This window comes from Triturus cristatus, chromosome 11 (assembly GCF_964204655.1).
Source record: "Triturus cristatus chromosome 11, aTriCri1.1, whole genome shotgun sequence".
Taxonomy (NCBI): Eukaryota; Metazoa; Chordata; class Amphibia; order Caudata; family Salamandridae; genus Triturus; species Triturus cristatus.
Genome location: NC_140594.1, coordinates 722217490 through 722229801, shown reverse-complemented (window position 1 = coordinate 722229801; position 12312 = coordinate 722217490). Strand labels below are relative to the sequence as shown.

Genomic DNA, 12312 nt, shown 5'->3' with positions numbered 1-12312 from the left:
TCTAAAGACAATTGCTGCCCAAGTCGTGGGAGCCTCACGGGGCTCGTGAGCAAACAAATGCGGCCCTCGTTGGAGCGCACACGCGCCCTTAGGAACCTCCTCGGTCCCCCACACCGCTGCCCACTGTCAGGCGGGGCAGCGAAAAAGAGAAATGAGCACTGCCCCCGCAGTGCTCTGAACGCGGTACGGGGCGGGCACCGAAGCTGTGCCCCGACACTCCCCCCACCACCTCAACACAGAGCCCCACTCACCGGGACTCCGGCGGCGCTTCCTCCTCGTCTTGGTGACCTGCAGGGTTCCCTCCACACGCGGGAGCCCTGCGCGAGGAGCCGCTGCCGCCGTCCTGCTTTCCCGATCTTCTTCCTCTGTGCAGGAGCACGGGGTAGGCTCCCGTCCGCTTCCTGCTTTTAGGTCAGGCTCCGCCCACGTCCTAGTCAGCGCTGCCTGACTTCCTGTTTGAGCCCGGACCGGGCTGCAGCGGTGATTTTTCCCGTCACAAGAGGGGTAGGCTCCCTCGTTACAGTGGATGTACGGCGGGGTGGGCACCCGCCGTAAAATAAACAAATAAGCGGGGTGGGCACCCGCCAACGAGCACAGCAAGGTCCCTGGCAGGGTGGGCACCTGCCAGGGGATTTCAGGATCTGTATAGACGGGGCAAACGCCGGGTGGGCACCGGTTTGTAGAATTAAAGCGCTCCTAGCGCTAAGGATAAAAAGTAGAAGCGCTCTCAGCGCTAAAGGCCAATAAAAGCTCCCAGACGCTCTGGGGAGAATAAGCCCAAAGTCCAGCAATAAAGTCCTTCAAAAGGCAGGGGGGCAAGGCTGGACCCAGAGCCAGCTCACTGGGCCTCCAGGCAGGGAGGTAATCCAAGTGGCGGTCCTCTGGTCCAGCAGCAGCAGCAGCCCCCCTCAGGTAAGATCCTGGCAGAGAACAGTTTCTGTGGGGACACAGCCCCATTTTTATACAGGCAAACCCTTTGTTCTGGGTTCAGGGTGAGGGGGAAAACCAGTCGCAGCTGGTTGGGGAGCACCCTTGATGTGCTCAGCCCCTCACTCTATTCACTGGAAGGGCTAGGGTCGTCAGTCGCACCACAGGGGGCGGGGCCAGCATTGTGTTTGGAAAACCCTGTCCTATTCAGGACCCAGGTGGACTCCTCCCACCCATCTAGCTGCTGATCTCCCCATTCACCACTGGGTGACTCATCCTGACACTGGGGAATCCCTAGCCCGTCACATGACACGACCAGCCAATCACGCGACAGACACACTGCACACCGAAGTGCCCACTTCTAGAAGTGGCACTTCCACACTAGGTACATGCACGCCGCACACATCATCGCGCAGCATTCACTCCCACGAGTCCGCACATACCAAACTCGGGCCTGCACACCCCACGCATCAGGAACTACTAGGGACACATACATTCCCCATGCATTCCTATGGGAGGGCAGGCCTATCTCACCTCATGCACTCAGAGCACGCACGCACTTTACCCTGGGACACAGGGAAAGTGCGCAGAAAACCAAACAAATCACCACACCAAGTCACCAGTAAAAATCAAAAAAGTTCAGGGGTGAACCTGCCAGAAGGGCCAAGTCCAACAGATCACATCAAGAACTGGCAGAGAACCAGTATATTCCCAGAACGGCTGAATTCAAGATGGCACCAATCGGTATTTCTAGTTCTTTGCGCTGAATTGTGCCCTCGGGGCAGCACTTTCTGCAATTCAGATCATTCTGCTTTTTAACCTTTCCTGAAAATACTGGGGGAATTCATAATTTTTGCCAAAACATTCCAGGACTGGAGTTAGTTTTATAAATAAACATGTCGAAAATCTGAGTAAACCTGGCCTTTCCCCAAATATTATAGAATGTATAGTTAATCACCTCCCGGTGTCCGCCATGCCCACGTGTGCCCACTGTCACATAACAGATATGGCACAGTGCAAAATGTTACACTAAGGAAAAGGCTCTCTTCCTAAATTGCCTTTAAAGCTTCTTTTCTGTTATTACAGCCAGGGCAGAGGCATTCTTAAAGGTGCTTAGTACTGGTGGGAGTTTAATATATTTTTGAGATGCCAGTCAGGCAATATCTAGGATTTGATGTGATACTCACAATTGGGCACAGTGCAAAATGTTACACTATGGAAAAGGCTCTCCTCCTATATTGCCTTTAAAGCTTCTCTTCTGTTATTACAGCCAGGGCAGAGGCATTCTTAAAGGTGCTTAGTACTGGTGGGAGTTTAATATATTTTTGAGATGCCAGTCAGGCAATATCTAGGACTTGATGTTATACTCACAATTGGGCACAGAAAAACATGCTTATTGTTTCTTTTTTTGGAGACGTCTCAGCAAGCTGTGGCAAATTTTGTTTGAAACTGATTGCAACTGTCTGGTCACATACTCCAATCCCAGCAAGACCGACTCAGCCTTTTGTTTTTCTGGGGTCGATAAAATGAGTACCATTAACTTGGGCAATAATGCCATCTGTTATCAGCGCTTCGGCAGTTTGCTGAGTTAATGCAAAACAATCCTTCAAATGAACCCTGAAGCACAAGATGTTTTCCACAAATCTTTTCTTGCAGAAATTTGAAATGATATATATGGTAATACCAGTCCCATAAGGAAGTGGGGCATTGATCCGCTGGAAAGAACATGTCCCCCTGCAGAAATATGACAGCTGGGCAATATGGACTGCAAATAGCGTGGTTACCAGAGCAAAAAAAGAGTTTTCATTTTCAAGAAAACGCGACGAGCGATCTTGCTTAGATATCTTTCATAAACTAAGGAATAAGTTAAAAAGAAGAAGAAGATAAAAGGCTGGCATTTTAGCGTGTCTAAAGCGTGATGCACAGTCAGGCCTGCATGTTTTTTTTTTCTTTTTTGCATGAGTGCTTACACATTTACCGAGGGAAGGGAGCCAGCGCTTTATGGAGTTCTGCAGGGCAAGCTTCTCTCACATTTAGAGAAAATGTACAGCTAGGGTAACTGTAGTGCGAGCTTCTTTGACTCACACCGAATACGTACAGGTCGAGCAACAACAGTGCAAGCTTCCCTCACACGTACAGTGGCAGCGTGACCTTCTCTGGCACATAAAGGGCACAAACTGCATTGGCTGTGTAAGCTTCTATCACAAGAACAGAACAGGCTCTGCACAAGGAGCGCTTGAGTGAGGTTTACTGACAAAGGCACATTACAAGCTGCAGGGGCAGCTGCAGTGCAAGCTTCCCTCACACTACAGTGGCAGTGTAACCTTCAGGGGCACATGAAGGATACAAAGTGCAATGGCTGTGCTAGCTTCTATCACAAGAACAGAGCAGGCTCTGCACAAGGAGCGCTTGAGTGAGGTTTACTCACAAAGGCATATTACAAGCTGCAGGTGCAGCAGCAATGCAAGCTTCCCTCGCATGTCCAGTGGCAGCATGAATTTCTCAGACAAAAAGGGGCACTAGCTGTATTTGCTGTGCAGGCTTTAATCACAAGTAAAGAATAGGTTCTGCACAAGCAGCGCTTGAGTGAGGTTTACTCACAGAGACACATTACAAACTGAAGGGCCAGCAGCAGTAGTGCAAGCCTCCCTCACACGTACAGTGGCAGCGTGACCTTCCTGGCACATAAAGGATACAACAGCATTGGCTATGCAAGCTTCTATCACAAGTACAGAAAAGCTTCTGAACGGGCATCACTTGAGTGAGGTTTACTCACAAAGGCTCATTATAAGCTGCAGGTGCAGCAGCAATGCTAGCTTCCCTTGCATGTCCAGTGGTAGCATGAATTTCTCTGACAAAAAGGGGCACTAGCTGTATTTGCTGTGCAGGCTTTAATCACAAGTACAGAATAGGTTCTGCACAAGCAGCGCTTGAGTGAGGTTTACTCACAGAGACACATTACAAATTGAAGGGCCAGCAGCAGTAGTGCAAGCTTCCCTCACACGTACAGTGGCAGCTTGACCTCCCTGGCACATAAAGGGCACAAACAGCATTGGCTGTGCAAGCTTTGATCACATGTACAGAACAGGTTCTGCACGGGCAGCAATTGAGTAAGGTTTACTCACAAAGGCACATTACAAGCTGCCAGGGCAGCAGCAGGGCAAGCTTCCCTCACATGTACAGTGGCAGTGTGACCTTCTCTGGCACATAAAGTACACATACAGCATTGACTGTGCAAGCTTCAATCACGAGTACAGAACAGGTTCTGCACGGGCAGCACTTGAGTGAGGTTTACTCACAAACGCAGATTACAAGCTGCAGGGGCAGTAGCAGTGCAAGCTTCCCTCATATGTACAGTGGCAGTGTGAACTTCTCTGGCACTTAAGGACACAAGCAACATTGGCTGTGCATCCTACAATCACAAGTACAGAACAGGTTCTGCACAGGCAGCACTTGAGTGAGGTTTAATGACAAAGGCACATTACAAGCTGCAGGGGCAGCAACAATGCAAGCTTCCATCACATGTACAGTGGCAGCGTAAACTTCTCTGGCACATGAAGGCCACAAACTGCATTGGCTGTGCAAGCTTCAATCACAAGAACAGAACAGGCTCTGCAAGGACAGCACTTGAGTGAGGTTTACTCACAGAGGCACATTACACGCTGCAGGGGCAGCTGCAGTGCAAGCTTCCCTTCCATGTTGAACATTGTCAGTGGTACATGAACCCTCGATGAGACATCCAGTATAACACTGGCAGCAGCAATTCACGCATCCATCAAACATACACAATTGCACAGCATGGGAAGTGTCTCTGCAGTATGCCATCACCCATACAGAAGGCAGCACTTAGCTGCAGCGACAGTGCAAGCGTCCCTCACACATGCAGACCAAGGAGACAGTGCATGGGCGGTGGTTGTTCAATCTTCCCTAATTTTCTCTCACACATATAGAGCATGCACACCTTGTATAGCAGTACAGCAACCTTACGTGAGAAACTCAGTACAAGCAAAACACTGGCAAAAGCTTTCATCACATATACAGAATGTGCTCAGAATGGGAATGACACTGCATTATTCCATCACTCACATAGAAGCCAAACCTCATTTGCAGTGGCAGGACAAGCATCCTGCCTCTGTTATGCACAATCCAGATTGCTCCTTACATGTAGCAATCTGAGTATACTCTGAGTATTTGACGAGTGATGCGATCATCGGTGATCTGCACTGGAGCTGCTGAAAGACTCATTAGTCGCTGCCTCTACCCCCAACCTCCCTTAACTAATGTCACCTGGACTCTACATCTTATGGATTTCCCCCTGGGACCCATTTTTCAAACAATCTCATATTAGATGCTGACATGACTCTGCATGGTGTTTGTTTATTGGCATTGGCCCGGAAATCTACATGGCCCCACCTGGGTTCTGGTCCCGCTTGCTCTAACTTTTGGGCCTCCATAAGGCACTTTTCTTCGTCTGCCGGTCTACCAGAACTGATCTGCTTCCCCGCCCCCTGTTCTTTTTCTCTCCCCTCCCTTCCCTCTTTCCTCTACTGGGGTCCTGATCCCCTATGTTTGATTAGGCAACTGTAACTAATGTAACCATGCAAATCTGTTATCTTTGTTATTCCCTACTGCGGAAATCTGAGCAACATGGCTGATGCCCTGTGGAGCTGCTAGACAGCTATAGAAGAGATTGGCCCTAGTTCACCCCCTCGACCATCACCTACCCAGACGGACATTAGGCATAGTTCTCCTCTTCTCCCCTTTTTGTCTCCCTCCGCCCCCTCCCTCCAACAAACTACTGTTAACTTTGTTCTTTTTCCTGTGTTCTAACTATTCTCTTGTAACGGGTGTCATTTGTAACTTGTAACGCAACGATCCTTGTGTAAAGCGCTCTGATACCTCCGGGTCTACCCAGCACTATATAAAACTCTTCAAATAAATAATAAATAAGGATCCCTCCCGTATACTCACCATGGAGAGAAAATGTGCACTATGGCAATGCAAGCTTTCTTCACTCATACCCAAAGAGTACAGCATTCATCTGCTTTGAGGGGTTCACTCACACATACATAGCATGGACAGAACATGGCAGCGGTTTTAAAGGCTTGCTTTAAACATACACATAACTAACAGCACCAACAATCAGACCTCTCCTCACGTGTATACAACAAGCACTGGAAAGACAATGGCATTGCGAGGGTCCTCAAACATACAGAAAACATAGAGAATGGCAGAAGTAATGTCATCATCACTCACACATAATGAGCAGGGGAAATGCAAGTTTCTGTCAAACATGGTATACATTGCATTAGTACACAATATAAAGAACAGAGAATAACTCTCTTAGAAAAGTATATTTAAATTAAATTTCAGCCTTCCGTGGTCTTTATAGAAACTTTTATATTCTTCTTCCATTCATCCAGAAGGATGCAATGACAATTTCTTATCAAAATTCTCACATTTTTTTCTGCAGTTTTTTGTTTTCTTTATTGAAGTGTCTCACAATGATTGAGTCAGCCAAGCCAATATATTTCGACCATTACTAGGACTTCATCGGGGGTAACATTCCAGAAGTGTATCCGTAGAAACTAATGATCCATACAAGATTTTTCTTAAACGTCACTGTCCTGTATCATACTTATATCTACATCGACGAAGTATTAGAACATGGCATCCGCTATGTTAAACCACTATCATGCTGGCACATTTCAGCTAACTAGATGTGGGTATTCCATCAATCAAGATGACTAAAAGGTTGACAAGCAACCCAGTGCTACTCCCATCTGCCCTGCCTCACCTGTAGAAAGGAATGTCTACATTTGTTCATTCGGGTCACTTGAAGACCATGTGAGCATGAGGATATTCATAGACAAACTATTCCAGAAAATAGTGCCAACTCCATCATAACAGGACAACCTCATGTTCAGAATCCATGAAGAACCTGATAAGTGATTTGGGAATGTCATGAAAGGTCTAATGTACAGTCCCTAAACAGATCCATCACAGCACAACAGGGAGGAGGTATTAAGTCCACGTCATACATGCTCATAAAAGACACACAATTTGTAAGATGTGCCATTCTAGAGACATTATCAGTATGTGGCTCCACACCAAATGGATCTTATTAAGTGTATCCGTGGTAAAAATGGTCCAGCAAACCAACTGCCTGGTCTATCATTCCTTTTGGTACTGGAACTCTACAATACATGCAGTACATTTTCCTTCAGCGTGTAATACGGCCCCAGGTATCCACTAGAGTTGAAAACAGTTCCAGGAGAACCATTCTCCAAGTTAGACTCCCTCTAAGGTTAGAGAAACATTTTAAGTGAGAAACACCTGGGCCTGATGGCTCCTTCACATGGTGCAATAAACATTGGGCTCTATGAGGCTATTAACTACTCAGCAGTTTATCAATGTTTGTCAGGGAAGACCGATGTCCAGTGCAGTTAGACTTATTGTTTATGAGAATGGTTGCATTGAGAAGAGGGGTTTGTTGGCTGTTGTATTTCTCTGTGCCGCCTACAGCAAACATTGCCACAATGCAGTAGAAGATTATGGAGATTAACCCAGAGAAGCTGACCAAGACCCCGAGATGGCTGTGTGTGGCTCCTGGGTGGCACAAGCTGGAATTCTCGGATGAGTCTCTCGAATTTGTCCCAAGCCCATTGTGGCATTACTTCTCCTCTTTTCCCTCACCTCTCAACATGGAAGCTTTTGAGAAAAGCAAGCTGCAGAACAGAGCAGGAATGAAAACTACCCTGAAGTGTATTTTATGAATCAAACACTTTCCAACTTGGGTGGTACCACTGGTTTAATTCATGCAGTTGTTAACAACCAAGACAAATTATGCTGTGATAAAGGGTCTGGTCTTTCTTACTGACACTGTCAGATTTCACTCCAGAGGAAAAGGCACAGAATCAGGAGCTGAATAAGGCTTTTCGAGCAGCCCATGATGGAATTGTAGAAGAAAGTCAATGCCAGGTTGATGATAAAGTGAATTATCATTTCATGTTGTTCACCTGTGTGGATGAAAACCTCCTTGAATTAGATGGACGAATGCCATTTCCTATACACCGTGATGCCACTTATGACAAAGCACTGCTAAAGGATTCGGCTATGACCTGCAGACAGTTCACAGCTTGTGAGCAAGGGGAACTCTGGTTGTCTGCTGTGGCTCTCAGCAAGTCAATATGAAACAGCAGCAGCTCCTCTTTATGTTGGAAATTACACAAACTTGGAAAATAGTGTTGCTGTTGAGTGTTTGGTGAAGGGTGTCACCAGTGAACTGCCTCTGTGCTTCCTTCAACAGCTGGTCCAACATTGCTCTGTATTGCTGTGTTGCATGGTTACATGTTGCTATTCTTTCATCTATGAAAGTTACAAATTAAATTGTTGCTCATGTGATCCCAAAAAAGAGGCCACCTGCACCTTCCTCCATAACATGGAAACACACCATGACACTAATGGATAGGAGCATATTCCTACATTCAGATCCAGCTCCCTTCATCTGTTGAGTCCCTGCTGGTTCATGCTTAGCTATGTTCCTATTTAATTTTCATCTATGGCCGCTGGCTGGTATCGATTCAACTGGAGTTTCCTTTTATACACAAGCAAATTACAATCAGAGTTTCGGAAGGTAGAACACAAGCAACGTTGAATTATCTTTACACTTGCTAATTAATTGTTTTAAATTACTTATAAAGTGCACTGCCACCTAACAGGTATCTTGGCGCTGTATTACTCATCAATAAGACACGGGGTGCCGTACAGTCTGCCGGTGATCTGCAATAATCAGGCTAGTATCAAGTCTTAAGTCACTCTTTAATTTTTGGGGAAAATGCCATGCTTTAAGCCCTTTCCTAAAGTGAATTAAATCGACAGACAGTCTCAGGGTGGTTGGGAGTTTGTTCCATAGTCGAGCTGCTTCAATCATGAATGACGGATTAATGGCAATCGCGTCAAGCTTAATCTGTCAGAAATAGAGGTCATGATGTTGGCAGTAGACATCCACTGCTGGAGTGATGGTGTTTGTCAAGAGCTAAAACCCACAATGACTTATACGATAGGATAGAGGATGTGGCTTAATGGCTAGAGCGGTCGACCTCGACGCTAGGGAACCGAGTCCGAGTCTCAGCGAGGATGCTCAGCATCCGTCTTTCTGGGAAATTCACTTAATCTCCCCATGCCTAACAAAAAGAAAGTTCCCATCTGTATTGGCACTGGTGCGCATGTAAAGTGCTCTGATACCTTCAGGTCGATTTAGCGCTGTATAAAACTCCAATAAAAAAAAATGTACTGTGTTTTATTGTCAACCACTGAGTACAGTGATGACTGCCCTTTTCCACCAAATAATATTTTTTTTTTAAAGAATATAAGACTTCTCTCTTATTGAGGGTTCAGAATCTCTAGAAGGTACATTGCTGTTCCCAGGAGCATACAACTATATCAGTGTGGAGCCAGAATTAGACATAGAGTAGGATCCTACTTCCAAAGTGGAAAACTTACTTGTACAAGACATGGACTTGGCATCGGTCTCAGCCCGGTAGAAGCCCCTCTCGCACACGCATGCCTCCGAGCTGTGTACATGGGAGTAGCTGTGTGGCGGGCACTTGCTGCAGCTAACATTGGTGGCTGTGGACTTGTAGAACCCAGGTCGGCAAGCTAGGGAGAGAAACGAGAACAGCTAATGAACTGGTTTAATCATACAATTACGACACAACTAACAATGCAAGCAAGCTAGCAATTTTCTGTCAAAACATTGGTTTTAAACGTAAAAATGACCGAAGGTACTAATGGACAACACATTTTATGCATAATATTTTGTCAGAAATGTATAATTTTTCCCCCAGAATATAAGAGTTATATTTTGTGAGGTGGGGGAGTGGTGGTGGCTTTTCAATGCTGAGGAGATATAACTGAATATGTCAAGAAATCAACCTCATTTCCCATACTAGCCCTCCCTCCTTATTACACTCTAACAAGTATGTTGAAGGCTGAAAGTCCAGCCCCTTATTTAAGACATCAGTGAAGGATTCCCAGAAACTAAAACAATAGGTCACATGTCCAATCACATGGGGGTGTGGATAGCGGGAAGAGAACAATGATGAGAATTCACAACCACCTCAGGTAAACATGGGCAGTGGAGAAAGAACCACTCACAAAATAAATAAAGATAGAAAATTTCTAGGTTCCAATATTACTACGAGAATCTGTAAATTCTGACATATGCAGAAACTGGTCACCACAAATATTGGATTTATGAGCTGAGGATATAATCGCACACACTGTCCATCCCATAGAGTCTCTTTTTATTGTCTGGGCAAGTGTTTACTTAGGGCACCATTGCGATAACTGGCGGACTCTGTCTGCTCGCCACCATAACGGTAAATGGGACCGACCGCCAGAGGTGTGGCGGTCCCACGAGGCAAATTAGGATGCGCCCCCCACACTAGCGGACGCATTCTTGCCTTTAACATTGCGGCGGGCGGTGCTGTAAACAGCACCCGCCGCAATGTTAAAGGTGCATGTCGTGCATTGCCATGCACAACGTGACAGGCACCGCGATGCCTGCCACCTTGTGCATGGCAATGAAGGGGGGTACCACAGGTACCCCCCGTGCAGCCACCCACCCCCCACGCCCCCGGGCCCCCCAACGGGCCCCCGAAGTCAATCTCTGCATGCCTTTCCATGGCACAGTCTCCGCCATGGAAATGCATGCCCACCGCACACATCATAATATGGATGGCGGTGCCTGCAAAGCACCGCCACCATAATGTGGGCCTTTTCCGCCCGGCAGGCAATCGTGACGATTTCCTGCCGGCGGAAAAGCTGCTGACGGTCTTTCTGTCCGCCGTGTTACCCCCCCGCTATGGTAATATGGCAGGGGGTAATTGGCGGTCGTGTGGGGAGTTATGGCCATCATGATAGGCCCCTTAGTTTGTAGTAATTAAAGATGAACAATTAAAAATATTGTTTCAGATATTTTTGAAACAAATATTTTAACAAGATATGCTGCCCAGGCTTTTAGCAGCGTTTTAGTATTTTAAGTCTCCTAGAATTATTCACTCAGCTCACTGAAAGTTCACTTCTGACTAATCAGCCTCTGGTACAATTCTTGGAAAACAAACCAGCAAGTTCTTTCAGAAAATGTTTATTTATTGCTCAGCCATTTTTAGAGACTCGGTTCTGCCGCTTGTTCTGACTGATCTTTAATTTCTCTCGGTATTATTACTAGAATATATTGTTTATTTGTGAAAGACACTCTTCTTGAATACAGTAAATGCCGGGTTCATATAGTAGAACACTGCAGCTCATTCAGTAGGTAAATAAAATCCTCACAAAAAAAGCATGCATGTATATCATACATACATAAAGGGGCTTTGGATCAGCCCTCCTCGTCTATTGGTCTTGCAATGAGACTGATAGCATTTACCCGATCACATGTGTACATTCACCTAAAAATAAGTGCACTTCAAAGCCAGGATTGTTGGACTAGTTCTTTACTTTGCTAGTGCCTTTTCTTTCTATTCTTTAGCCTTTTTTCACCTTTTAGTCGACCTTGAGTGTTTATAGTATGTTTCCAAGTTACAGCACATTAAAGTGAACAGTACTTTTTCTTTGTGCCAATTAGAATCATATTTTCTATTGAAACTAACAAGGGTTTCCATACCTGTTCTAAGTACCAGCCTAATAGGAAGCACTTATGCTGTTGTATTAAAATTATACCTTGGTTCATTTAAAAAAAATGTTTATTGCAAGCAACATGGCCACTATTTATAGACAGCAAAAAAGTTTTATTTTTTCTTCTCTTTGTGGCATTTGCTTACAATAACAAATATAAAAAATTAACCATCACACAGCCTTGTCAACACAAAACGGACAGCTACTTCAGGCTTTTAAACCCATAAAATAAGGTGTCAACTACACCTGTAAAACTAAAACATTGTGCTCGTCATACTATGAATAATATTTTTTTTCACTAGTAGGACATGTGTAAAAATAGATTTTATGGGAAATAATGTTTTCCATCATTCCTCCTTTATTGCATATTTTACAGAACTTCCGTTCTGTCCATATTACAGACAACACTCAAATTCTCTTAAAGTGATAACAGGCAATTTTTTTTATTTTTTTTTAAGAACTGTCAATCTTTTCCTCGTAGAATCACATTAGTTCGGAGACTGAAAATGTGTTTGCATCAATAATGTTATTCTACATAAAAAGGCTTTTAATGAAACAGTTAAAAAAAATGGACAAAGGAAACACATTGTTTTCTGTCTATATTTATTTTTAAAAGCCGAAAAGTACTGAAAAGTGTGCTTTTAGTGAAAGGCTCTCCATGCTGTCTTTCATGAATTGCAGGCAACAGCTGAGAAAATAGACAGC

At 45.2% G+C, this 12312-nt stretch overlaps 1 protein-coding gene and 1 pseudogene across 2 annotated transcripts in view; one reads left to right on the top strand and one right to left on the bottom strand.

The window, feature by feature from the left end:
* The window catches only part of LOC146785376 (ephrin type-A receptor 3-like), a 540333-nt gene that overhangs the window by 244741 nt on the left and 283280 nt on the right, over window positions 1-12312 (bottom strand). For both annotated transcript variants that reach the window (XM_085634371.1, XM_085634372.1), the window contains exon 4: window positions 9433-9588. In XM_085634371.1, coding sequence (XP_085490497.1) covers window positions 9433-9588 — 156 coding nt within the window. The remainder of the gene's footprint in view (window positions 1-9432; window positions 9589-12312) is intronic.
* LOC146785377 (ubiquitin carboxyl-terminal hydrolase isozyme L1 pseudogene) lies at window positions 7467-8121 on the top strand (annotated as a pseudogene).